Genomic DNA, 25,989 nt, shown 5'->3' with positions numbered 1-25,989 from the left:
GCTGCGTGCAAGACAAGTGCCTTAACCCCTGTACTATCTTCCTGATCCAATTCAGACACTATTGTTTGTTTTTGTTTTTTTACTTTTTTTTTGGGAGGGGGTCACACCTGGCGATGCTCAGGGGTTACTCCTGGCTCTACACTCAGGAATTACTCCTGGCGGTGCTCAGGGGACCATATGGGATGCTGGGAATCGAACCGGTCGGCTGCGTGCAAGGCAAACGCCCTATCCGCTGTGCTATTGCTGCAACCCCCAATTCAGACACTATTTTTCCTAGGATAAGAGGCTGCTTTTGTAACTTTGAAAGATGCTCTCCAGATGAAACCCAGAGTCTTTCTATAACTTTCTACAGCGCACGAGGGCTGGTCAGAAAGTTAGAGGTTTCACAGCACTGTAGCAGCTGAGCCTGCTGCAGAGTGAGGGGGGAGGGGTGGGGAAGAGGGGGATCCGATGCTCACAGTGCTGGCCTTGCAAGGGAGGTGATGCTGCTGAGCTTCCTGCCAGGGACCGGGACAGCTGTGTGTGCAAGAGGCAAGCTCTGTCTGCTGTGGTCTGTGTGCAGAGCTCAGGTCTTACTGGGCGGAGAAAGCTGGATCCTGGCTCATCCCCTCCCCTTGGTTTTTAGCCTGGGATATTTATGTAGCCGGTTGGTTCATCCTGAAGTCCCCTTTCAGCTGTGTCATGCTTGTCACGCACCCCGCCTGAGTGGGGCACTGCGGTGAGCCGGTGCTGTTGGTTTTACTTTCAAATTTGGTTTCGGGGTCTCTCCATTCCCGTGGCCAACCGCTTCTTTTTGGCGCTGCCAACCAAGCGGTCGGTCCCACGCCAGCCTCTCAGGGCAGGCGCGGTTTTGCCAGAGAGGGGAGCCCACTGTGACTTCTTGAAAGTCATGTCTCACCGGGCGGAAAATGCAGGAAGCCTGAGCTCGAAACTCACTCCTCAAACACATACAGAGACAGGGCAAGAAACCACAGCGCCTATCGGCCTGTCGTCATCGGGCCGACCAGAAGAGCACCGAGAACTCTAGGCAGAGAGGAAATGAACTTGAGAGAAGGGGGAACACAGGCCGAGCGCAGTGCCAGAGGGCGGGAGAGGTGGGGAGCCGCCGGATGGTGGGAGGATGGACGAGGCTGCAGTGAGGCAAGGCTTCCTGTACCTCCAGCTGCAGCAGACTTTTGGTGGCAAGGTAGGATCCTGTCCTGGGGCAGCAGTGGGGGGGGGGGGGGTCTGCGCAGGACTCCCGGGAGTGGGGGGAGGTGGGGCCCTCAGTGTACCCCACCCTGGGGGGATGATGGAGCCCGGTGCTGGAGCTGCCCTGAAGGCCGTGTGCCGCTGCGCTGTAGCCTCTCTCTGCTGGGCACTGTCTGGCCCGCGCGTGGGGCCGGGGGTGCAATGAGGACCCGCCGTCTCCTGCCCTTGGGGTAACTCCTCACCGCCCCGGGCACGGAAGGGAGTGATCTGGGACTGCAGGGCAGGCTCGCCCCCTTTCCTGCCCCAGGGGTGGGTGCTTGGCTGGTGTGGAGCTTGAGTGGGCCTCCCGGTGGCCGTCCCTCTCCTCCCCTTCTGCACTCCTCGCATAAGGAAGTGCTCTCCGGCGGGGCCCACCAGTGCGCCCCTCTCTCGGTCCCGTCGACCCTCCGCAGGGGTGAGTCCGAGGGAGGCCTCTGCGCGGGGGCCCTCGTGGCCCTCGACGACCAGCGCCGCTGCCCCCTCGAGCCTGTCCCGGGCTCCAGGCCCCTTCCGGGGGCTGCTAACCCGCGGCACCCGGGCCCGGCCGCGGGCTGCCCCGACCCCCCGCGCCCGCGGGGCCCCCCTCAGCCCCCCACCCGTGTGCACACGCAGAAATGGCGCCGCTTCGGGGCCGCGCTGTACCCCGAGTCGGGCTGCGCCCTGGCCCGCCTGGAGCTGCAGGAGGGCCCCGAGAAGCCGCGCCGGGGAGACGCGCCGCGCCGGGTCATCCGCCTCTGCGACTGCCTGCGGGTGGCCGAGGCGGGCGGCGACGCGGGCAGCCCCCGCGACACCAGCCCCTTCGTGCTGGAGACCACCGAGCGCCAGTACCTGCTGGCCGCGCCCGCCGCCGAGCGCGCGCCCTGGGTGCGGGCCATCTGCCTGCTGGCCTTCCCGGTGAGTCGGGCGGGCGGGGGGCGCGGCCCGGGGCGGGCGCCGCGCTGACCCGCCGCTCCCCAGGGCCAGCGGAACGAGGCGCCCGACGGCCAGGCCCGGCCCCGCATGGCCGAGAACGAGCTCTACGGCAGCCGCCAGCCAGGTGAGGCGCGCCCGCGGGGAGGCTGCTGGGGGGCCGCCCGCCGACGGGGGGCACGGCGGGGGGTCTGGGGACAGGCAGGGACAGGGACAGGGAGAGACACAGAGGCAGGGAGAGAGACAGAGACAGAGGGAGGGAGAGACAGAGAGACAGAGGGAGGGAGAGACAGAGAGAGACAGAAACAGAAAGAGACAGAGGGAGGGAGAGAGACAGAGACAGAGAGAGACAGAGGGAGGGAGACAGACAGAGAGAGACAGAGGGAGGGAGAGAGACAGAGACAAGGAGACAGAGACAGAGAGAGACAGAGACAGAGGGAGGGAGAGAGAGACAGAGAAAGAAAGAGGGAGGGAGAGAGACAGACAGGGAGACAGAGACAGGGAGAGACAGAGACAGAGAGAGACAGAGGGAGGGAGAGAGACAGAGACAGGGAGACAGAGACAGAGAGAGAAAGAGACAGAGAGAGAAAGAGACAGAGAGACAGAGGGAGAGACAGAGACAGAGAGACAGAGGGAGGGAGAGAGAGGGAGGGAGAGAGACAGAGACAGGGAGACAGAGAGAGACAGAGAGACAGAAGGAGGGAGAGAGGCAGAGGGAGAGGAAAGTCAGAGACAGAGGGGGAGAGAGACAGAGAGACAGATAGAGGGAGAGACAGAGAGAGGGAGAGATACAGAGACAGAGAGAGGGAGAGACAGAGAGAGACACACAGAGACAGATTCAGAGAGAAAGAGACAGAGAGAGAGACAGAGACAGAGTGAGAGACAAAGAGACACATATGCAGAGACAGATTCAAAGAGAAAGTCAGAGACAGAGGGAGAGAAAGGGAGAGAGACAGAGACAGAGAGAGTGAGAGACAGAGAGAGACAGGGACACAGAGAGACAGAGACAGAGAGACACAGAGACAGAGACACAGAGATAGATACAAAGAGACAGAGATAGAGAGATACACAGAGAGAGACAAAGACAGAGACAGAGAGAGAGACCACAGATAGAGAGGGAGAATGTGAGCGTGTGTGGGTATGTGAATGTGTGTGTGAGCATGCATGTGATACTTTGCAGATGTGTGTGAGTGTAGGTGTGTGAACGTAGGTGTGTGAGAGTGTGTCTGAGACTATCAGTGTGTGAGTGTGAGACTGAGCTTATGAGAATGGGAATGTGTGAAAATGTGTGAGAGTGTGTGTGAGTGTGTGAGAGTGTATGAATATGTGAGACTGTGTGGGTATGTGAATGTGTGTGTGAGAGTGTGTGAGAATTGTGCGCGTGTGTGTGAGTGCAGTTATGTGAGTGCGTGTGTGTGAGACTGAGTATGTTATGAGAGTATGTGAGTGTGTGAGACTGTTGAGAGTGTGTGTATGAGTGTGAGGTGTGTGAAGGTATGTGTGTGAGACTGAGATGTTGAGTGTGTATGTGACTTGACGTGTCAAGCAAGTGTGTCTGTGTGAGACTGTATTGAAGTGACAAGGTGTGTGAGAGAGAGCAAGAGAGCGAGCAGCTGGTGCACAGAGGGGCATCCAGGCGCCCCCTCAGAGGACACCTGGGCAGATGGGTGGTGGGCGGAGGGGAGTGGTTGCAGCTCCGAAACGGAGCGGGGGCGGCAGTGGAGCTGGGGAGAGGCTGATCTGTGGCTCTGGTGACCGGCCGGGGGCAGGAAGGATGTGGCCAGAGGTCAGGTGCCGTGGCCGGGGCACGGAGCTCCGAGGATGGGGTGGAGCTGGTGTTGGGGGCCCCCCGGTAGGACCTGGCAAGGGCAGCTCAGACTTTTCTCTGGACTTTGGGGCCCATCCGGGGCGGGGCGGTGCTCACCCCGCTCTTCTTCCCAGTGGCCCCCTGTAAGGAGTTTGCTGTGACCGTGAGGCCCACAGAAGCCAGTGAGAGGTGCCGGCTCCGGGGGTCCTATACCCTGCGGGTCGGGCAGGGTGCCCTGGAGCTGTGGAGAGGCCCCGAGCCGGGCACCCAGCTCTACAACTGGCCCTACAGGCTCCTGCGGCGCTTTGGACGGGACAAGGTGAGCGTGGCCCGTGGAGGGGCGCGCGCGGAGAGGAAGGAGGAGCTGTGAGAGAGAAACGGGGTCCCGCAGAGAAGCAGTAGCGAGGGGCCGGGACGGGGGCGGAGGGAAGGGCAAAGGGCTTGCAGGCAGGGACACGGGGTGGGCAGCCAGTGGACCCGGAAGGACAGAGGCAGAGGAGGAAGGGGCGAGGGGGGGGTGGGAGGGTCCGCAGCAGAGGCAGCGGGGAGGAGGGGTGTGGAGGGAGGTGAAAAGGGGCTGGGGCTGGCCACGCTGCTGCCTGGAGGCCGTGCCCGTGACCTCCTCTCCCTCCACGCAGGTCACCTTCTCCTTCGAGGCCGGTCGGCGCTGCGACTCTGGAGAAGGCACCTTTGAATTCGAAACCCGGCAAGTCAGCGAGATCTTCCAGGCCCTGGACGAGGCCATCGCGGCCCAGAAGAACGCCCCCGCTGCCGCACCCCAAACCCAGCCAGCCGCGGTCCCCACGGTGCTCCCTGTGGCGCTGCCCCGGCCGGAGAGCCCCTACTCCCGCCCCCACGACTCGCTGCCACCCCCTTCGCCCACTGTGTCAGTGCCCAGCCCCCGGTCCCGGGGCCCCGAGGGGGAGTACGCGGTGCCCTTTGACGCCGTGGCCCGGAACCTCGGCAAGAGCTTGAGGAGCATCCTGGCAGGCCCTCCGAAGGCCCTGGGCGACCCTCTGTATGACAGCATCCAGGAGCACGCAGCACCCCTGGGACCAGACCACATCTATGACGAGCCGGAGGGAATGGCAGCCCTGACCCTGTATGACAGGCCCCAGGAGCCCCAAGGCGAGGCCTGGAGGAGGCACGCCGCCCCCGACAGGGACCCGAGTGGCCTCCAGCACGTCTACCCGGCGGGGCAGGAGCTCTGCGCTGCTGACTGGTCACAGGCCACCGAGTACGACAACGTGGTGCTTAGGAAAGGCCCCAAGTGAAGGGTGGGGTCCGGTGCATGTAGCTGCCCTGGGTCCAGGCTGGAGCAGGTCACTTGAAGCCTCTCCTGGCGGTTCCCCTGGCTCCTACATCCCGGAAACGTCCCTCTGCTCCTATTCCCGTCAGAGGCATTGTCCCTCCGGGCCGTGACATGACTCACCCTCCCGAAGCAGAGAAATCGCCCAGACCCACCCACCCATCCACCCACTCTTCTACTCCTTCCCCACTTCCTCTTCTCCCCGCCCCCGCCCTGTAGCAGAACCACAGGCATGTAGGGCAGAGGCCAAGGGACAAAACGACATCAGCAAATCGCTGGGGCCTTGGCTTGTGCGAGCACTCCCCGGGGAGCGTGGCTTCTCCGGGCACTCACTGTTCCTGGATCAGGCCTGCGTGATAGTCCAGTGGATATGGTGCTTGCCGTGCCTGCAGCTGGCCTGGGTTTGATCCCCGGCTTCTCATACGAGTGACCTCTGGACCCAGAGTCAGGAGTAAGCCCTGACCACAGCTGTGTGTGGCCCCCAAAGAAAACAACACAACAAAACAGAGTTCCTGGGTTGTGTGTATGTGTGTATGCCCTGAGTGCCTGGGGTGAGTTGGGTGACACAGCGCTGATGGGACACTCCCTCCACTGGGGCATATCCAGCACCTGTTCTGGGGGGGGGGGTAGAGGTCAGGGCACCTGGGAAAGGTGATCAGGAGCCTCTGATTCAGGGCCTGGAGTGGCAGTCCAGTGGGCAGGGTGCTTGCCTTGCATGTGGTCAGCCCGGGTTTGATCCCCGGCATCCCATACAGTCCCCGAGCCCCGCCAGAAGTGAACCCTGACCACAGAGCCAAGGACTGAGCCCTTAACACCACGCGGTGTGGCCCCCAAGCAAGCAAGAGTCTGCTCCTTTGCCATCCTAAGAGCAGCATGGGGAAGGTCACGGGGAAGAGGGGTTAGGGGAGAGAGAGGGTAGTGAGAATGGGCCTTCGGGACCAGGTACTGGGCCCAGTCACCCCTCACCTACCCTGAGATGCCCTGTTGGTCTGTAAAAGAAGGGGCTCCACCCTGGGGGCTCTTCCTGCTCTTTCCTCCATGGGGGATGGGGGGGTGGGGGGGTGGGGGGGAGCAGGCCCTGAGCCCTGAGCCCTGCTCTCTCACTGCATGGGCACTCGGGCCAGTGCTGTGGGCACTGCAAGTCTGCCCCAGTCTCAGTGGGATGTGCAGGGGTCCCTTACCCCCGCAACCCCCCCCACCCCCCCCAGAGAGCATCTGGTGTCACGGGCAGTGGCGAGTGGGAGCTGGCTGAGAGCAGGAGGGGCGGGCTGCGCAGTGCCTGCAGCTCTGCAGCGCGCTGGGCGCGGGAATGGAGGGCTGGCCCTGCCGCCCACACCACGCAACCTCAGCATCCAGAGACAGGCAAGCAAGCCGCCAGGCCCGCCTGGGGTGGGAGCCGGCGCGCCGGGCTCGGGTGCGCGTGCCAGCTCCGCCCAGCAGAGGGCAGTGCGAACCTGCGGAAAGGGCCGCCCGGGGCTTGGCCCTGAAGGCATCTGCGCGTTTCCGAGTCCCCTCCGAGCACCGAGGCAGGCAGAGGTGCGGACTCCACAGCCTCAGGGGCGCCTAACGCTGCAGCTGGAGCCCTGCCTTGAAACTCGCGCCTGGAGGGAGCTGGAGTGGTCGCTCCCCTCCACTCTCCCCCTGGGTGGGGTGGCTGCTGAGTTTCTCCCTTCAGGGCCAGCTTTGCTGCAAGGGGAAGTGCAGCCCGGGCAGGACAGGCCCAGGCTGGGGAGGGGAAGTGCGGCACGAGGGGAAGCAGAGGCCCCTGGAAGTGGGGGGGACAACTGGCAGGGCGCGGACGGCTGTCCTGGGAACCCCGCCCCGCTTCCTTAGCTGGGGGAGGAGGGCGTGCCTTCCCAAGGCCACCCACGGCGCGCAGGTGCTCAGAGGGTCTCTGGACGCTTCTGCCTGCTCAGACGGAAACGCTGAGCAGAAACCTGCTTGTGGCGTCTGGGAGGACACCCTGGCTGTCCCCCGCCAGACCTGAGGGTCACACGCAGTGCCAAGCAGCTGGAAGCCTCCTGGCAGCTGTGGGCTCCGTGGGAAGGTGCAGAAAGCAGGGCGCTTTGGTCAGCCGATGACCACAAGGAGGCTCTGGGTGCAGGAGCCAGTGGCCGCAGGAGCAGCAGCAAGGGGCGCCCACGATGCAGAGAGAGCAGGACCTTTGGTGGTGGGGGCCTCCCCCAGCCTCCTCCGCTGAGCTCTGCATGAGTGCCAGTAGGGGGTGAGCTGCCCTGGAGGGCACCCCCTCCCCAGCTCGGTTCCAGCCTGTGGAAGGGCCCTGGGGTCCCTGCTTCCCTCCTGCCCTAACGCGGCAGGAAAAAAAAAAAAAACGCCAAGGCCCCCCCTTGTGGCCTGGCGCTCACGCTCCTGGCTGTCGGCTGCGCTCAAGCTGTTGCTGCCACCACCTTTCAGCGGTGATGCTAACCAGCCTCCCGCCCCAGCCTCACGGCCGCTGATTCAATTAGCCAAGGTGCCCACCTCCCGCAAGGGCCGTTTATAAAATCAGCCAGGGCAGCTGGAGCACTGCGGGAGGGGCCGGGTGGCGTATCTGATCCGGTTAGGCAGCAGGCTGGCTTCCCATCCTGGGGGCTGCCCTGTCACCTGCTCAGGTTCCGGCCTCCCCGGCTGGGCTGGCCAGCTCGGAAGGGACCCTTGCGTCACCAGCCCTGCCAAGCCTCCTCTCTCCCACCCTCCTTTGCCTGACCGCAGCTCCTAAATTCCAACCTCTGGGTGGGCCACTCTGGCTGGTGCATGGGTGTGTGGGGGGGGGGCAGCGGGGATGGAGGGGATGGGCACACAGAGGTTCTAAGGATTGGGGGCAGGAGCTAGAGCCCCAGAACTGGGACCTCTACCACAGGACGGGGGCATGTCCAGGCGTCTGAGCTGTGAGGTCTCTGTGGAGGTGCAGATGTGCCTTTGGGAACAGAATAGCGAAGCCCTTGAGTTTGTACTGCGTTTCCTCATTTGCAAACCTGTTCGGAGGTTTTCTGTCACACACGAGTGAGCCAGAGGGGAGCCGCACATCATCAGAGGGGGTCGTCTGGAGTGCTCAGAGGCGGGGAGACTGCCAGAACCAGAGCAGCCCCCCCCCCCGCCCCCCACCGTGGGCTGGGCTCTCAACACGTGGGCGGATGCAAAAACAGAACAAAACCAAACAAAAGCAGGGTTCTTTGAGATGAGGGGGTCTCTCTGGTGCCTGACTCCTGTCTTGAGCGGGATGAGATCTTCCGGTGCCAAGACTTGCCCACCTCGGTGGGAAATAGTAAATGCAGCAGCAGGAAAGTGGGGGGAACAAGCAGAAATGGGGAACAAAGAGATAAAACCTCCCTGGGTGGAGCGGGTTGTGCACTCCTGTGCCCGCCCGCCCTGATGTCTGTCAGCGCTTCCTATTATTCTTTCCTTTCTTCTCTTGATGAAATCTCTGCCACTGTCCTGAATGTCCTGAGTGAATTTTTCTCTCGAGGAGGCAAGAGCCTCGGTGCAATGCTTTCACTTGTTTGGTAACACGGGGCCAGAGTGCTGTGCTCTACAGGCTGTAGCCTGCCTGGGTTCAAACTCCACTTCTGCTACCTGTGTCGCTGGCATCTGCCCCGTAGAACGGAGGGCGTGAAACTAATGCCGCACAGCCTGGGCTGCTGCTTGGATGCCCAGTCCTGGGCTGGTCACTGTCTTGGTTTTCCTCCCTTGGGGGCAGGGCGGGATTTTCTGTCCCACTAGTACGGGGATGGGAAGGGTGGGTGGGTCCCTTATCTTGGGGGCAAAGAAGTGAATTTAGATTTTGTGGAAGTTGGAAGACTGGGCGAGGAGAGGAAAAGTTTTGACAGGCAGAAAGAACAGCAGAGAGGCTGGAGCGATAGCACAGCGGGTAGGGCGTTTGCCTTGCATGTGGCCGACCTGGGTTCGATCCCCAGCATCCCATACGGTCCCCCAACACTGCTAGGAGTAATTTTTCCTTTTTTTTTTTTTTTTTTTGCTTTTTTGGGTCACACCTGGCAATGCACAGGGATTGCTCCTGGCTGTGCACTCAGGAACCACCCCTGGTGGTGCTCAGGGGACCATATGGGATGCTGGGATTCAAACCCGGATCGGCCGCGTGCAAGGCAAACGCACTACCCGCTGTGCTATCACTCCAGCCCCTGCTAGGAGTAATTCTTTTTTTTTTTTGCTTTTTGGGTCACACCCAGCGATGCTCAGGGGTTACTCCTGGCTTTGCACTCAGGAATTACTCCTGGCGGTGCTTGGGGGACCATATGGGATGCCGGGGATCGAACCTGGGTCGGCCGCGTGCAAGGCAAACGCCCTACCCGCTGTGCTATTCCTCCGGCCCTGCTAGGAGTAATTCTTGAGTGCAGAGCCAGGAGTAACTCCTGAGCATTGAAAAGGTGTGACCCAAAAAGGAAAGAAAAAAAAAAAAGCAAAAAGCAGAATAGTATTCAAGAAGATGAGAGGGCAGCAAACACCAGTGGCCTTACAGCTGCTACCGGCTGGGGATATAACTCTGAAGGTCTGGCTCCACATGAGCGACACAGTGACAGCTGAGAAAGAGCTTTATCAGCAATGGGCAGCGGGTAGAAAGATGGCAGACTCGTCCTCAAAGTAACCACCTAGTGTGCGCAGTCAGAAGGGGGCTTTAGAGAGAGAGAACAGGGAAGCATAGGATTGTAGATCAAGCGGTGCAGGGTGATCACTGCATTCCCTTGTGGGCTGGTCCCCCGAGGCTCCCTTCCACTGTAAGTGCAAACAAAGCCGTCTAATTAAGGTTTCTGACCTCTTATTCCTCAGGTCAGGAGAAGGGGGGCATTTGCGGTCATTCCAGCCCAGACAAGTTTTCTGGTTTTCAATTTCTCAATATTGAACTCTTTATTTCTTTGGGCAGCTTCAGGGAGATACAGCTTCAGGGTGACCCAGCCCAGGGCTCTCTGGGTGTCCACATCTGTGCACAGCTGGGCAGAACAGTGTTTGCAGCCCTGCGAAGCCCCTCCTAACAGCCGAGTCTGAGGAGAAGCTGCTTCGAAATCTAGGAGGCAAGAGAACTCTGGGAAGTGGAGGTGGGGGAGGTACACCTGAAGGGACTCATCTGAGGGAGGTACACCTGAGGGAGGCATGCCTGAAGGGGCACATATGAGGGAGGCACACCTGAGGGGCCATACCTGAGGAGGCACACACACCTGAGGGAGGCTCATTGGAGTGCCTTCTCGCCACTGCACTGCATTCCTCTATGGGATATGCCGTTTGATTTTTTTTTTTTGATGTTGGTTTTGGTTTTTGGGCCACACCAGACAGTGTGGTGTGGAAACTCCTCCTGGCTTTGCTTAGGGATCACTCCCAGCAGTGCTCAGGGAACTATGTGATGCCGAGGATTGAACCTAGGGCTCCCGCATGTAGAGCGCACACTCATCTTGTGAGGTGTCACGCTGACCTGGGCATGATCATTCTTTTATTATTTTATTATTTTTTTGGTTTTTGGGTCACACCTGGCGTTGCACAGGGGTTACTCCTGGCTCTGCACTCAGGAATTACTCCTGGCAGTGCTCAGGGGACCATATGGGATGCTGGGATTTGAACCCGGGTCGGCCGCGTGCAAGGCAAACGCCCTACCTGCTATGCTATCACTCCAGCCCCATGATCATTCTTTTAGTTTTGTTGTGTTTGGGGGCCACACCTGGTGGTGCTCAGGGTTTACTCCTGGCTCTGCACCCAGAATCACTCCTGGCAGGCCTCAGGAGACCGTGTGGGGTTCTGGGGATTGAACCTGGGCTGGCCACATGCAAGGCGAGCGCCCAACCCATTGCACTATCACTCAAGCTCCTTCTTGACCTAACTCACCACCACCGCCTAACTCAATGCCAGGCACTAAGTAGCTACTTCCCCCCACCCCCTGTTTAAAGTTCCCTCCTTCGGTTCCCTTCACGGTTGTTGTGTGATCAGGGTCACATATACTTGGCTGTGGTACTTGCACACTTAGTACAGTCCTGTTCACAGCAGCGAAAGAGGCACCTAATGCTGACACTGGTGTTGTGCACAAGGAAAGAGATTTCCGACCTTGTATGCAGATGGGGGAGGGCATTAGCATCCCCTGTGGGGTCTTCTCTGAGGACGTGCTTTGAGCCGCTGGGCCCTGCGGAGCTCCCCTGGGGCCAGACCGGGTATGTATGCCTGCGCCACCGTGGGCCAACGCTGCACATTGGCTGCTCCCATGGCAGGGGCTGAGAGGGAAGAAGGAAGAGCAGGGCTTTCTGGGCCACCAGACTCTGCCGGCGGATCCATGACGCCATGCCTCAGTGTGGACACGGCGGTGGACCTCACTTGCTTCCCGTTGTCCCAGCTGGGCTCAGCTCCTTTTGGTGCCACACTTGGTGGTGCTTAACACTTGGTGGTGCTTAGGGGCTCCTTGGACTCCAAGCCAGGGGTTGACTGCATGCCAGGCAGGTGCTTTTTTTTTTTCTTTTTGGGTCACACCCGGCGATGCACAGGGGTTACTCCTGGCTTTGCAGTCAGGAATTACTCCTGGAGGTACTCAGGGGACCATATGGGATGCTGGGATTCGAACCCGGGTCAGCCACATGCAAGGCAAATGCCCTTACCCGCTGTGCTATCGCTCCAGCCCACAGGCAGGTGCTTAACCCCTGTACCATCTCTCTGGCCTCAGGTCACCCTCCCTCTGCTCCCAGGAACCTCTCCATCCTTCCCAAACTCCCACCTCATGTTTTTTTTCTTCCTCATCCTCCTCCCTGCCCTCACTGGCCCCCTGGCCCCGGCAAGCATCCTGAGAGGGAGCCAGCAACCCTGCTTCTGGAAGTGAGGCGGTGGCACCGGCTGCTTTGTCCCTGTGGTCCTATCTTCCTGGGCACTTGTGTGGGTGCTCTGTGTTGGGGGGGAGGGACCGCAGCCCCTCTCCTGAACACAAGACTCGCTGACATCTGCGCCGTCCCGCACATGCCTCTGTCTTCTTGGGAACAGTGAGTGTTACTTGCTTGTGCAGACGAGGAAGCTGGAAGCTGATGGGGTCTCGATGACTCCCGGAGACCTGCAGGCTGCTCAGTGGTGCTGGTGGGCCCGGCCTCGCTGGCCGCCTGCAGACTCGGGTGGCACCACGCACCCTGCCTGCGGGGACTACTCCCGAGGGGCTGGGGCGATCCCACGGCAGGAAGGTCATTTGCCTTGCATGCGGCCAACCCCGGGTTCAATCCCTGGCATCTCTTATGGTTCCCCCAGCCCCCTGAGCAGCACAGGAGTGATTCCCAAGTGCAGAGCCAGGAGTCAGTCCTGAGCATTGCTGGGTGTGACCCTCAAACAAAAACAAACAAACAAACAGAACTGCTCCTGACTTGGCGACGTCCAAAAGGACAGAGCAGAAAAGGAACTCCTGCCGGTCAGTGAGTTCCTGATGTGTGTGTTCCCAGGCAAATCCCTCCACTAACCAGTGCCTTGGTGTTCTCATCTGCAGGATGGGTTTGTTCTGCCCACCAACCTCATGGTGTTGTCCTGTGGTGTATGTGGTCTCGGGAAGGCACATACCTCTTCCCAAGACCCAAGTAGTGGAGAAATATCTCGATTATCAGTTCATGACTCAGGGTTTGTCTGAACTTGCACAGATTGAGAATAATGGCCTTAGATGATGCCAGGCCAAGGAAGGGGTCTGGGATTGAGCCCTCTTAGCCTCCCCTGTTCCGGGCTCAGGGGCACCCCTTGAGAGTCCCAGAGGCAGCACAGCCAGAGTCAGTGCAAATGCCCGGGTGGCAGGAGCTTTGGTGCTGTGGGCAGTCGACAGGGCACCCAGGGGTCCTTGGGTCTGGGCAGGGAACAGTCTGGATGGCTGGGGGAGGAGGGGACAGAATGACAAGAACTGGCCACCACGAGCTCCATAGAGCCCGGAGACCATGTGGACGTGGGGCTAGACGGAGGCACCCCAGAGTCCTTGCCCTTTCCTGCAACAGAGAGGGGGGCATTCCTAGCGGGAACCCCAGTTTTCCCAGTGCTGCTGGTTGGGCCCCTGCCACCCCAGGACCAGACCCTGAACTGGGAGGGGCTGTGGTCTTGGTCTGAGGGGGTGCTGTGGGGGTGGGAGCACTCCCCGACAGCAGGGCAGGGGTAGGGAGGGCACGGACTGGGGCCCGATCTGTGCCGGGGACAGAACCACGCGGGAGCTGCCTTGGTGGCGCCTGTGGGGCCGGGATCGGTTAGATTTTCACCCCCTGGTGCTTGGGCTGGGTCCCCAACAGGAGGGAAGGCAGACTGGCCCCAGGGCTGCGATCCCGGGTGCGAGACCTGGTTCTGGGGTGCTCCTCAGTGAGGGTCTTGATGGGCTCTCCTGAAGTGCCCACGCTGCGGCCTGCAGAGCTCAGGGGAGAGCCAAGCCGGCCTCTCCTGTACCTGACAGAAACGCGGGGGGGGGGGGGGCCTGCCCAGCCCCCAACCCCTGCTCTCCAGGCCCAGTTCTACCATCTAGTCAAAGGCTAAACACATCCTTATGTGGAGGGGCTGAGGGGGAGGGTGACCCCCAGAGCTTCCCCTGACTCAGGGGTGTGAACTGAGCATGAGGCTGTTGGTCACGTGATTTTGGGGTCCGACTCCCCTCTGAACTCATCTGCAGGGCAGGAGGGCTCCCAAGTGTCCCCCCCCATATAATTCACTCATTATTGTTCTACTCCATCTGCTCATGAAAGACTTTATCATTCCTCATGACCATCCTTGTAAATGCCAGCACCTCTGTAAATAAGACGTGCATTAAGCTCATGATCAAAGACCACCCCAGTTACCCCTGTGACAACAGAAAATAGATGAGAACCAGAAATGGGACCTCATGGGGCTGGAGCAATAGCACAGCGGGTAGGGCGTTTGCCTTGCACTCGACTGACCAGGGTTCGATTCCCAGTATCCCATATGGTCCCCCAAGTACCGCCAGGAATAATTTCTGAGTGTATGAGCCAGGAGTAACCCCTGTGCATCGCCGGGTGACCCCAAAAGCAAAAATACAAATAGAAATGGGACCTCAGAAAAGGACCTCATGCGTGTAAGGGCATGTTTGTAATGGAGTTGTGTGTATGTGTGTGATTGTGTATGTGAGGATGAGGGAGGTGGAGAGAAATGTATGTGTGTATCAGGGGTGTCTGTGTCTGAGGGTGTGTATTTCGGTGTACTGATGTTGGGAGGGGCAGGAGCGATAGCACAGCGGTTGCCTTTCACGCAGCCAACCGGAGTTCAATTTCTCCGCCCCTCTCGGAGAGCCCGAAAAAAACCAGTAACAATAAGTCTCTCAATGAGAGACGTTACTAGTGCCCGCTCGAACAAATCGGTGAGCAACGGGACGACAATGACAGACAGAGGTTGGGAGATAATATTTTTCTATTCATTCAACAAATATTGATCAAGCCCCAGGAAACTGTCAAACTGAGCTCTTGGTCCAGGGATGCAGCACTGGGCAAAAGAGCAGCTAATCTTTGCCCCAAGGAGTTGACCTTCTCTTAAGGGAGGGCACAGCAAGTAAACCTCCAAACAGAACTTCGGGGGTGCTGGCTGGTGGTCCTGCTCTGGGGGAGACAGTGCAGTGGGGCAAAGGGGGAGGGGAGCTTAGGCCGCAGGGGGGGCGGGGTGGGGGGCAGGGGGGTGGGCTTTGGAAGGTGGGGCCAGTTTCTTCCCACTGCCGAGGGCTCTGGGGAAGGTGGGGCCGGTCTCTGGGGTTCTGGGCTCGGGATCCAGGGCGGGACGCTGGCGTCTGCTGGCAGGCTGGCCAGTGGCCCGAGACCTGCCCTCCATCCGTGCCTGCCTCCTCCAGCTGCCGACCCTCACCCGCAGGCCACAGGGGGACGGACTGCAGGTAGCAGCCCCCTGGCAGGCCTCCAGCCTGGCTGGCAGAGACGTCTCCAGAGCAGCCAAGATTAGTAAGGAAAATGGTGCTTGCTCACTTCCATGGCTCATTACCCAGCCCTAATCTGGGCAATTTCTCTCTTGTTTCACACCAAGATTCTGAGGGAGCACCGCAGCCGTGACAGGGGTCACTCCCTCCGCAGGAGAAAATCAAGGTTTGGGATGGTTTTGTGGGGAGAGGAGCGGGTGTATGGGCAGAGCAGGAGGGAGGGGTTGGGACAGGGAGGTGTATTGGGGGAGGGGAAGGTGGAAGGGGTAGGAAGGCCTGAGGAAGGGGAGAAGGAAGGGGGAGGGGAGGCTATGGGAGCCGGGAAGGTGTTGGGGAGGGGCCAATAAGGGGGAGGTATAGGTGTGTGAGGTGAGGAGTTTGGGGGATGGGAGGAGATGAGGGAGATGCTGGGGGAGGGGAGGTGTGGGGGAGGGGAGGACATGTGTTGGGGGACAGCACTCATAGGGGGGGCAGCATGTAGATGGACAAGACCTTAGTTCAGAGGCTCCCTGCCGCCCTCCTGCTTCCCTCCTTCCGTCCATTTCCACATTCATTTCCCTCCTTCCAGGAAGTTTTAAACAAGAGACACAGTAGGTGCCCAGGGCTGGAGCGATAGCACAGCGGGTAGTGCGTTTGCCTTGCACGTGGCTGACCCCGGTTCGAATCCCAGCATCCCATATGGTCCCCTGAGCACTGCCAGGGGTGATTCCTGAGTGCAGAGCCAGGAGTAACCCCTGCGCATTGCCGGGTATGACCCAAAGGGAATGGGCACCTACTCCAGGCCTGATGTAGGGCTCAGACAGCTGCGAACACTCCACCAGGGTGCAGGTACCAGCCACCTGGCATCCAAGGAGGCTTCCCCGAGGAGGTGACCCAGTCGAGGACTGCTGCCTTGGGAGGACTCAGGCAGAGAGATGAGCGTTCAGTGGGTCTATTTAGAAGAGCCCCTGAAGAAGGCCACCTCCAAGAGCTATGCTGCCCTTGGGCTGACCCTGGAGGGCCAGGGACATGAGCACCAGGACGGGGTAGCAGGGAGGGCAGAGGGTGGGTGAGTGGCGTCACTGCACTCAGGAAAATGAGCCTGGGACAGAATGGGGTGGGCTGCCTGCAGTGCTCCGTCCTGCATTACACCTGGGAGCTACCAGAGCAGAGCTCGCTGGGCAGGGCTGGAGGGGCCCCGGGGTCAGTGCCGCCCCCGCCCACCCCCGCACATGCTGGGTGGCTGCAAAGGCTTCACTTCCCCATTCAGCAGCCGGAGCCTCGGCAATTGAGCAACTGACTTGCTCAAACTCATAGGCTGTCCTTTTGCGGCAGCCCACTGCGAGGCTCCTGGTAGTCTCACGGTAGGCTCCCCGTGCAAGCTGACTGGAGCGCACAGGCACCCCCCCCGCCCCCACCAGCCCCCATCTTTCCTAGCCTGACCGAAGCCCCCCTCTTCCCTCTCCCGCGCCTCACTCATGCCTTGATTAGATGAGGCTCACATAAACGGTATGATTTGAAAGTTCTTATCTTGGGAGGTTTGAAAACTGTTTTATTTCCTCCGCTCAAAAAGAAATAATAATAAAAGATTCATGGAGTGCTTCCCGCTGTAATCATTTCCTGGAAGGGACCTTGGCGCTGTAGTTCAGATCTTGGTTTTACAGAGATGGGAAATCCATGCAGAGTGGAGAGACCAGCCCAAAGGCCACAATCAGCGGCCGGGCCTCCAGCTGCCCCCGCCCCTGGCCCAGGCTTCCTCCTGCCAGATCTCCACTCTGTTCTAGGTTCTCTGGGGTGGGGGGACGGGGAGGGGTTTGAGGCGCTCCAGAGAGGGAAAGTGGAGTTTTGGCTTTGCTACTCTCCAGCCTAGGGCTTGGAGGCAGCCTGTGAAACCTACTGTGTCTTTGCTGCGTCATTTAGAAAATGCAGATCTTTGTTAACTCTCTCTTTACAGATAGGTCTCACAGGCTATTGTGAGGCAATGAAGGCAAATGGGTGGCAATATGCATTAAGGTGAGGAGAGAGAAATGGCTCTTAAACTTACACAGCGAGGACATTTAGCCTCATTCACAATAAGAGATATGTAAATTAAATCTCACTGATAAATAATGCTCGCACCTCTCAGCCTGGGCAATGTGATAACACGCTCTAATGGCGAGGTGGTAAGGAGACAGGAGCACTTCTCAATAGGAGATAAATGCGTCCCGCCTTGGGGGCTAGGTGGCATGAGCTCTCTGCAACAGACATTCGTATTATTGACCCAGCAATTCCGTTCCTGGGAATCTGACTTGCAAGTAACTCTACGTCGGGCCAGAGGCCTCCTTATGGCTATTTGTGTGGCCTTGTTGGTGATGGGGTGGCTGGAAGTCGTGTCAGTGTCTCAGAGCTGATGTCTGAGAACTACTATGAAGCTGTTAACGGGAGAGCGAGGCCGAACCTTGTCCTGGGTGTCAGAGCCAAGCGAAAGATGGCAAAGCGCAGACTCTGTGTGTATCCGTCTACAGTTCATGTCTGGAAAGGGAGAGCAAGATAGTACAGGGTTAAAGTGCAGGCCTCCCAATAAGAAGTGCAGGTACGCGGGTTCAGTGGCCACAAACTCCAGGTCTCAAGGGATGGATGAATCCCTGGAGGTTGGTCACACCCAGAAACTGCCTCTGGCTGCTACTTAAGCCCCTTCATGGCCATGATCCAAAGACACAAACTGAGTCACCAAACTGAGCAGCTTGCTGCAGAGATTTCTCCAGACCCTAATTACCTGGAATTTTGGAGTTTCAGGAGTACACGGCGGCCGCCCAACATCTTATGCTATTCATAACAAGCAATACAAAAGAGAGCATGGGGGAGATTGTCTGCCATAGAGGCAGGGGGAGGGCTGGGGTTGGGGGGGGAATACTGGAGTTCTTAGTGGAAGATGTGCAGTGGTGGAGGGTTGGGTGATTGATCATTGTATGACTGAAACTCAAGCAGGAAAGCTTTGTAACTGTATCTCACAGTGATTAAAAATAATAATAAAAAAATTAAATTTACATTTTGAATAAAAAAAGTAATGTGGAGGGGCTGGAGCAATAGCACAGCGGGTAGGGCATTTGCCTTGCACTCGGTCGACCCGGGTTCGATTCCCAGCATCCCATATGGTCCCCTGAGCACCGCCAGGAGTGATTCCTGAGTGCAGAGCCAGGAGTAACCCCTGTGCATCGCCAGGTGTGACCCAAAAAGAAAAAAAAAAGTAATGTGGAGTTCATGCCCAATTCAATCAGCGTAATCAATGGCTGAATAAACAGCAGTACTCCTACATGAAAAAAGTAATAATATGGGTCTGGAGTGATAGTACAAAGGGTAGGGCGTTTGCCTTGCACGCGACTGATCCAGGTTCGATTCCCAGCATCCCATATGGTCCCCCAGCACCACCAGGAGTAATTCCTGAGTGCAGAGCCAGGAGTCACCCCTGAGCATCACCCCCAAAAAAGCAAAAAAAAAAAGTAATAATAAAATAAATAAAGTGCAGGCCTTGCCTGTGGCTGATCCTGGATCTATCCTTGGCATCACTTGGTCCCCTGGCACTGCTGGCTGGAGCCCTGGAGGCCCCTGAGTGCCGCTGGGGTGACCCAGGTAGTGCCTGGCTCTGCAGGGCCCTCCTAGCACCACATCCATGGGCCCTTGCACTAAACTGCTGACTGATTGGCCAAGACTTGCCGGGAGAGGCCTCCTGAGCATTGTTCGGGAGACACCCCCTTCCCCCCCACAAAAACAAACAAAAGAAAGCTTTGCAAACTCTAAGGCACTCTGCAAGTGCTGGTTGCTCCGGTTATTACTAATATAAAAATGAGCTAAGCTGGCCATGGGGAGGGCTCAGAGTGGGGGAGTGCATACCGGGCTCCACAATGCCCCGAGGCTCACCCCCACTTCTGCCTGCCTCACCTTGCTGTTAGTTGCATGGGGTGCTGTACTGGGGACCCCTGAACATAACCCGGTGGCCCTGGTGGCCCGGGCACTCTGGCACTGCAGGGAGGTCTCAGGACTGTCCCACCGGGCTGGGCGCCCTGGGAATGGGGGGACCCCTCACCCCCACACTGCAGCTGTGGTGGCCCTGAGCAGAACTGCATGACGTAGATTCAATAGGGTGGAAGGGCAAAAGGAGACGTGGGGCCACTGGAGGGAACAGGTCCCCTTGTTTATTAGGACTAAGTCACGGGGCTGGCCTGGGTGGTGAGAATGGCCATTCCTGCCCAGGTCACTGGGATGGAGGTCGGGGAACAGAAATGAAACCGTTGAGGTGCACCCGCACTTTAGAGGTGATGAAACCTGAGTACGGGCATGAAGCACCTTCTGCAGGGGGCAGTGGGTGGTGGAGCTGGACCCTAGCCCCAGGCGACCTCCCACCATTTGGGGCTCTGCCTCTCTGGGGATGCCCCTGGCTTTCTTAGGAGACTTCTCCCATTGAGCCCAGCTGGTCTGTTCTGGGTCAGAGAGGCCCCTACTGACTCCCTGGGATGTGGGATGGAATGGACGAGCCCGGGAACCCCTTTGTCTCTCTGTGTCCTGTGGGCAGGGCGGGGGTTGCTGCCTAGCCCCCCTCCTGCTGTTTTTGCCTCTTCTCGAGGAGGGCCTCTGGAGTGGGTCAGAGAGGCAGTAGAGAGCCACCCCCACCCCCAATCTCTGACATCTCAGACGCAAATCTCAAAGCAGACAGAGGCCTCTTGTCAATTAGACTGGGCAGGGGCCTCCTATCTGGAGGGATCTGGGGAGCGACGGGGCTGCCTGGCAAAGGGAGAGCATCATGTCTCCAATTAGAGTTGCAAGGATTCATCTTCTAACTCAGCCCCCCACAGAAATTGACATTTATTAGCTTGTCAAAGCTGATTTTTCTTCCTAGCCCTTTCCTGCCCCCAACTCGGAGTGTGTGTGTGTGTGTGTGTGTGTGTGTGTGTGTTTCTGTTTGTACGCGCGCCTATGTGGGTACATGCATGCATGTGAGTGCCTGCAAACAAATACCTATATTTTGGTTTTTTTTTTTCTTTATCTTATTTAATTCTGGGGTCATACCTGGAAGTGGTCAGGGCTTACTCCTGGCTCTGTGTTTCGGAGTGGACTCCTGGTGATTTTGGGGGGACCATATGTGGTGCTGGAGATCTAACCCAGGTCTGTCGTGCGCAAGGCAAGCACATTACTGCCTATACTATCTCTCCACCCCTATACTTTGATTTTTTTTTGGAGGGATTACACCCAGAAATGCACAGGGGTTATGCCTGGCTTTGCACTCAGGAATTACTCCTGGCTGAGCTCAGGGTACCATATGGGATGCTAGGAATTGAACCCGGGTCTGCCGCATGCAAGACAAATGCCCCACCCGCTGTGCTATCGCTCCAGTCCCTACTTTGCTTTTTAAGCAATGAAAGTGTGATATTTGACCTTATCAGAGATCTGGATTTTTGATCCTGATGAATTGAAAGGCAGTGAACACGGTGGGCAAGATGGTCCGAGTGGTTGGGGGACAGGATTTGAGGTGACATTAGGCCCACAATCATGTAGAGAATGAAGACTATCTTGTGTGATTTTAGACACGCTCTACCTCACCACCCTAAAGATGTTTCTCTCCACGTGGTACTGTACCTAGGATCCCTCTGTTAAGAAGCCATTCCTGTGAATAAATTCATTCCTTTCCTGGGGTCTCCTTGAAAGTGAAAAATGTGTCCCTAAGAGGGGATGCATTACATCACCAGCATTCCAGAGGCATAGAACCCAGAGTGGGAAGAGATGCTGTGGATAGTCTGATCTGTCCGTTGGGGAAGCAGAAGAAGGGGTTTGTTCAAGGTCAGTCCCTGGTGGGGGTGAAAGTGCGTGGCTGTCACCTTCGCCTCTGACTCTAGCTCAGTGGTGTCTACCTTCTGAGATCTGGTTTCTTCAGTAACAAGACAGCACGCTTGGCCCTTGTGTAGACCCTGGGCAGGAATTTGAGGGAAGGCCAACAACGGGATGTGGAAAGCAGAGAAACTGTTCCACAGCCCCTTGTTAAAAGGCACAAAGAGGGGCTGGAGCAATAGCACAGCAGGTAGGGCTTTTGCCTTGCATGCGGCAGACCCGGGTTCGATTTCTAGCATTCCACCTGGTCCCCCAAGCACTGCCAGGAGTAATTCCTGAGATGCAGAGCCAGGAGTAACCCTTGAGCATCACCAGGTGTGACCCAAAAAGAAAAAAAAAGGCACAAAGATAATTTTTTTTGCCACGTCATATATATATACACACATATATGTCATATATGTACATGTATGTATATATGTGTGTGTGTTTTGGGGGTCACAGCCAGCAGTGCTCAGGGTTTACTCCTGGCTCTATGATCAAAGATCAGTCCTGGAAGCTCAGGGGACCATAGGGGATGCTAGGGATCAAAGGTGCAAGGCCAGTGTTCTCCCCACTATACCATTGCTCCTTGCCATGTCATATTTTCCTAATATTGTATGGCTTGTCATTTTAATACAAACTTTGCTCCTGTGACTTGACCCTAGAGGCAGCTAGATAGGGACTAGCTGGCCTTGAACTTTCCTTGAGACTCCCTCTGCCACATTTCAGTTCCCATTTGCTCTTTTTTGGCCATATTTTAGGCTACTTTTATTAATACGGCAAATCTCTCTTGAACTCATTTTTAACTTAATCTATTTATTTAAAGATGAAATGTTATTTTACACGTGTGCAAGAAAAACTAGTTACCGCTTGCCAGAAATAGATGGCAATCACACACACACACACACACACACACACGAAAACAAATATAATGAGATCAAAACAAGGTTATTAAAATTTAGTTAGGTGCCTTTCCTGATGAAAGCTCTTAGCCTGAGGATGGGTTTTTGCATTGTGAGAAGGAAAACGAGCAAGTGTGGGAAAGGCATTAAAAAGCCGCCAGCCCCAATGAGCGCTCTGCTGGAAATGATCAGGCTCCGTGCTAGCTTCCCAGGGTGGCTGCAAATTGGGTGGCTCGAGCAACAGCGATTGGTTGCTGTACAGTTCTGGGGACGGAAAGTCCAGAATTAAGATGCTCAAGGACTATATCGTCTCTGAACTGTGGAGAGCTTCTGGGGGCCACTGACCACCCCAGGCCCTGGATTCGTCATCATTGCTGGTGGCTGAGGTCCCTGGGAAGTAATGAAGACATTGCTTTTATTTATCTTCAGTGCTTGCATTCACGAGTGTCTCCCGAGAACCTGTCTCCACCCGGGTTGGCAAATTCAGGGAAGTCCTGCTCAACTACGGCCTCATCGTAGTCCCAGCAGCAGTCCTCCTGTCTCCAGGTAAGACCGCACTGGAGGCACTTCAGTGTTTTGGGGTGAGTATGGTTCCAACCGTAACACGCACAGTCTTTTGAAAGAGAACTGAGAAGGGAGAACTTTTCTATCACTGTCACTAAGCTGTCCAAGTTCCAGCTGTGTGTACACGTGTAGGGGTGGGGCTGGGGTGGAGGGTGAGGGATGAGGAGGATGTGAGCTCTGTCTAATTCTCCTTTTGGGCTCAGGGGTGCAGAGATAGCCTGGGCTCTCAGAGGTGGGTGGTGTTCTTTTTTGTTGTTGTTGCTTTTGGGTCACACCCGGCGATGCACAGGGGTTACTCCTGGCTCATGCACTCAGGAATTACTCCTGGCGGTGCTCAGGGGACCATATGGGATGCTGGGATTCGAACCCGGGTCGACCGCGTGCAAGGAAACCGCCCTACCCGCTGTGCTATTGCTCCAGCCCCGTGGGTGGTGTTCTTGAGGTTTGAAAGGGCCTTTGGTAAGTGCTCTTCTTGCCATAAAGAAAGGGGATGAGGGCGGTTTAGACCAGGGGACCTCCAGTGAGTGGTGAGAAATGACCAGACTCCATATATTCTGTGAAAGTAGATCCTACAAAACTTACTGCCTGGGGAGCAAGGAAAGGGATGTGTCAAGGCATTTGGCTACATGGCTGGAAGAATGCAGCTGCTGTTTACTGGCACAGGGAAGGTCCTTCGAGGAGCCTGGGGGAGGATCTCGGGCTCTGAGTGGGGGAGGATGAGGTTGGAGGGAAGGTGGCTGGGGAGTGCCTGCAGAGATGCCAAAAACTCTTGGAGACGTGGGTCTGGTGACAATAATATATGAGCCAGCAGTTAGGGCTTCAATGGTATCTTAGTCACAGGACATAATGAGCTCATTTTGAAAGTGGTAAAAGGATGAAAAAGTCCAAGGATTGGGTCCCTGGGAAGTTACTGGCCCAGGAGAAAGGGTTGGAATCCCACCCAGGTGTGCCCGGATGAATCGTTTTTCTTTTCCCTGTGAAACAGGAATCTCAGGCTGTGTGTGGGGCTTGGCGGGAGGCTTTGGGGATTGAAGAGAGAGCTCAGGGGCTGTGGGGTGGCTTGAGCAACACCAGCCCACATGGCCAGTGTCATGCCAGAATGTTTCTGCTCGAAGGACTCAGAGGTCTGGGTTTGGGCCTGCAGAGCGGCCACATCAGGATGAGAAAACTCAGCCACCACAGCAAGGAAAAGTTTTGCTAAAGAAGGACAGGCCAAGCCCGCCAGGCCCAGGGCAGGTCTTCCACGGGGAGGTGAACCCGAACATCACCCTCCCTGGGAAACAAGATGTCCCCTCTGTGACCCCCTATGGAAAGCCTCCAGTAATATAGGCAATGGGATGGAAAGGAAGGTGCAGGGCCAGAGAGGAGGGCACAGGGGACAGGGTGGCCATGCCCTTCACCTGTGCCCTTTCACCTGTGAGGAAAGGAAACTCCTAAGGCCCCCTTCTTCCTGATTTCTCCTGCTCAAAGGATCCACTCAGGCATATAGGAAGATCTTTCTTTTTCTTTCTTTTTTTTTTTCTTTTTGGGTCACACCTGGTGATGCACAGGGGTTACTCCTGGCTCTACACTCAGGAATCACCCCTGGTGGTGCTCAGGGGACCATATGGGATACTGGGAATCGAACCCGGGTCGGCTGCTTGCCAGGCAAACGCCCTACCCACTGTGCCATTGCTCCAGCCCCTATAGGAAGATCTTTCTGGGAGTATAACTGGCATCTCCAAAGCACCCTGACTGATGAAACGCATACGCGCATGCACACAAGCGCATGCGCGCACACACACACACACACACACACACACACACACACACATTCATCAAAGTAGTCATCCTCGGCCATGAATTTACTGCAAAGATGTTGCCATGGTACAAAATATTCCTGGAACTCCATTTTGGGAAATCCCACTGAGCATATGACACACTCTCTTAACTGTTCTCTGTGGGGGTCACTCTTTGCATTTCAAGTGTAGATTTGATTTCTGGAAACAGCCTAAAGTCATTTAGAGCCAAGTATGATGACTAAAATGGAGGATTAGAGTTTTTATGGCCACCGATGAAGTTTGATTCAGAGAGTACAAAACAAGCTTCGCCTTGTCTAGAGGGGACAGTGCTTCTGTAGGATTTGATTGGAGGGAGGGTAGAACGTGACTGATCCATAAACAAGATTTTTAAATTGGTAACCTTCTCTATCCCTAAGCCAGAGGTGCTGAAGGAAATGAAAAGCACCATTGAAAATAGTGATTTGTCTCCCAGGATGATAGTTTTTTGAAGGGACAATTATTATTATTTTTTTATGGTGGTGGTGGGGGGGGACATGTGAGAATCAAGATTACTAGCTGCCCTTCTGCCAAAAAATTATGCTTCCGAAATCTCTTGATATCGATTTTGCAAATAGAGGAAGTGAGCTTCCCTGTGTGTCTCCCTCATGGCAGAGGCACTTTTTTGAAGGGACAAAATTTGTACTTTTATTTAAGTATGAATTTTGCTAAGTCTGTTAAAAAAAAGAAAATTCGTAACTATAATCTTATCTGTTAATCTCCTTAGTAACCTTGCAAGTAGGAGGGTGCAGGTCCCTGCCACAGAAGAGAGCATCCAGAGGAGCCCAGATGGAGGAGAACACGGTCTCCACCACCATCACCCCTAGAGACTGTGTCCCTAGCACTACCCTCTACCGTGGTTGCTCTCAGTGCTTTTTGGCTGGTTGGCCAGGAAAAGACTCTACAACGAACAATTTTTTTTTTTTTTTTTTTTTTTTTTTGCTTTTTGGGTCACACCCAGCGATGCACAGGGGTTACTCCTGGCGTTGCACTCAGGAATTATTCCTGGCAGTGCTTGGGGGACCATATGGGATGCCGGGGATCGAACCCGGGTCGGCCGTCGGCCGCGTGCAAGGCAAACGCCCTACCCACTGTGCTATCGCTCCGGCCCCTACAACGAACAATTTTTGCCTTTAGTTTAAACTTTCCTTTGCCTTTAGCAAATCATCAGAGCAAATCATCTGGAAGAAAATGGTGCGCGAGAGTAATTTAGAGCTTGGGTGAATGTTTTTTTTTTTTTTTTTAATTTTACTAAAAACACCATGATTTACAAAGTTGTTCATTATACAGTCATTTCAGGCATTTAGTGCCTCAACACCACCAGTGTGACCTTCTTTCCATCGATGTCCCTATTTTCCCTCCCACCCACAACTCGCCCCCTTAGGCACATAACAAGTTTACTTTATATTACTTGCTTCAACATAACTTTAAGAGATGGAAAATAGAATAATCAGAAAGCAAATTAACACGCTCCAATTGGACTCCACAGTCTCGGGATGAATCTCATCTAGGAAGAATCTGTTGAAAAACACAGGTATGTGGGTTTTGTGAGCGAAATCTACAGGCTTTCATGGAGTTGCGGATGGGCTGCCTCCCCCCATCTCCCTATTCTTCTGTGAGCCTGGCAGTCATGCCCATGAACTCACGAACTGTCTCTGGCATCATATAAGGTCATTAACCTGCCATCATCCAGAGACTTACAAATAAATCTCGAAAGAGATCAACAAGCTGCAGAGATGCTTTTGGACGCTAAAATCACCATCCAATTAAAAATT

The 25,989-nt window shown here is 56.4% G+C and overlaps 1 protein-coding gene and 1 non-coding gene across 2 annotated transcripts; one reads left to right on the top strand and one right to left on the bottom strand.

The window, feature by feature from the left end:
• Positions 1-1,085: 1,085 nt before the first annotated feature.
• On the top strand, positions 1,086-5,728 carry DOK2 (docking protein 2). Its single transcript, XM_004610087.2, has 5 exons — positions 1,086-1,186; positions 1,843-2,124; positions 2,188-2,266; positions 4,081-4,265; positions 4,585-5,728. Exons 1-5 carry the CDS (start codon positions 1,121-1,123, stop codon positions 5,218-5,220), a joined length of 1,248 nt encoding a protein of 415 aa, XP_004610144.2. The 5' UTR covers positions 1,086-1,120; the 3' UTR covers positions 5,221-5,728.
• Positions 5,729-24,705: 18,977 nt separating this feature from the next.
• LOC129406683 (U11 spliceosomal RNA) lies at positions 24,706-24,840 on the bottom strand. Its single transcript, XR_008631160.1, has one exon. It is a non-coding gene; the product is annotated as a U11 spliceosomal RNA (small nuclear RNA).
• Between the last annotated feature and the right edge of the window lie 1,149 nt (positions 24,841-25,989).

Source organism: Sorex araneus, chromosome 7, assembly GCF_027595985.1.
Source record: "Sorex araneus isolate mSorAra2 chromosome 7, mSorAra2.pri, whole genome shotgun sequence".
Taxonomy (NCBI): Eukaryota; Metazoa; Chordata; class Mammalia; order Eulipotyphla; family Soricidae; genus Sorex; species Sorex araneus.
This window is presented reverse-complemented; position numbering and strand designations above follow the sequence as displayed.

Excerpts from the sequence above, each read along its gene's own strand:
- DOK2 (XM_004610087.2), top strand. The coding sequence starts at position 1,121 with ATGGACGAGGCTGCAGTGAGGCAAGGCTTCCTGTACCTCCAGCTGCAG. Across the intron at positions 2,125-2,187 it reads TCTGCCTGCTGGCCTTCCCG|GGCCAGCGGAACGAGGCGCC; the intron begins GTGAGTCGGGCG and ends GCCGCTCCCCAG. Across the intron at positions 2,267-4,080 it reads CTACGGCAGCCGCCAGCCAG|TGGCCCCCTGTAAGGAGTTT; the intron begins GTGAGGCGCGCC and ends TCTTCTTCCCAG.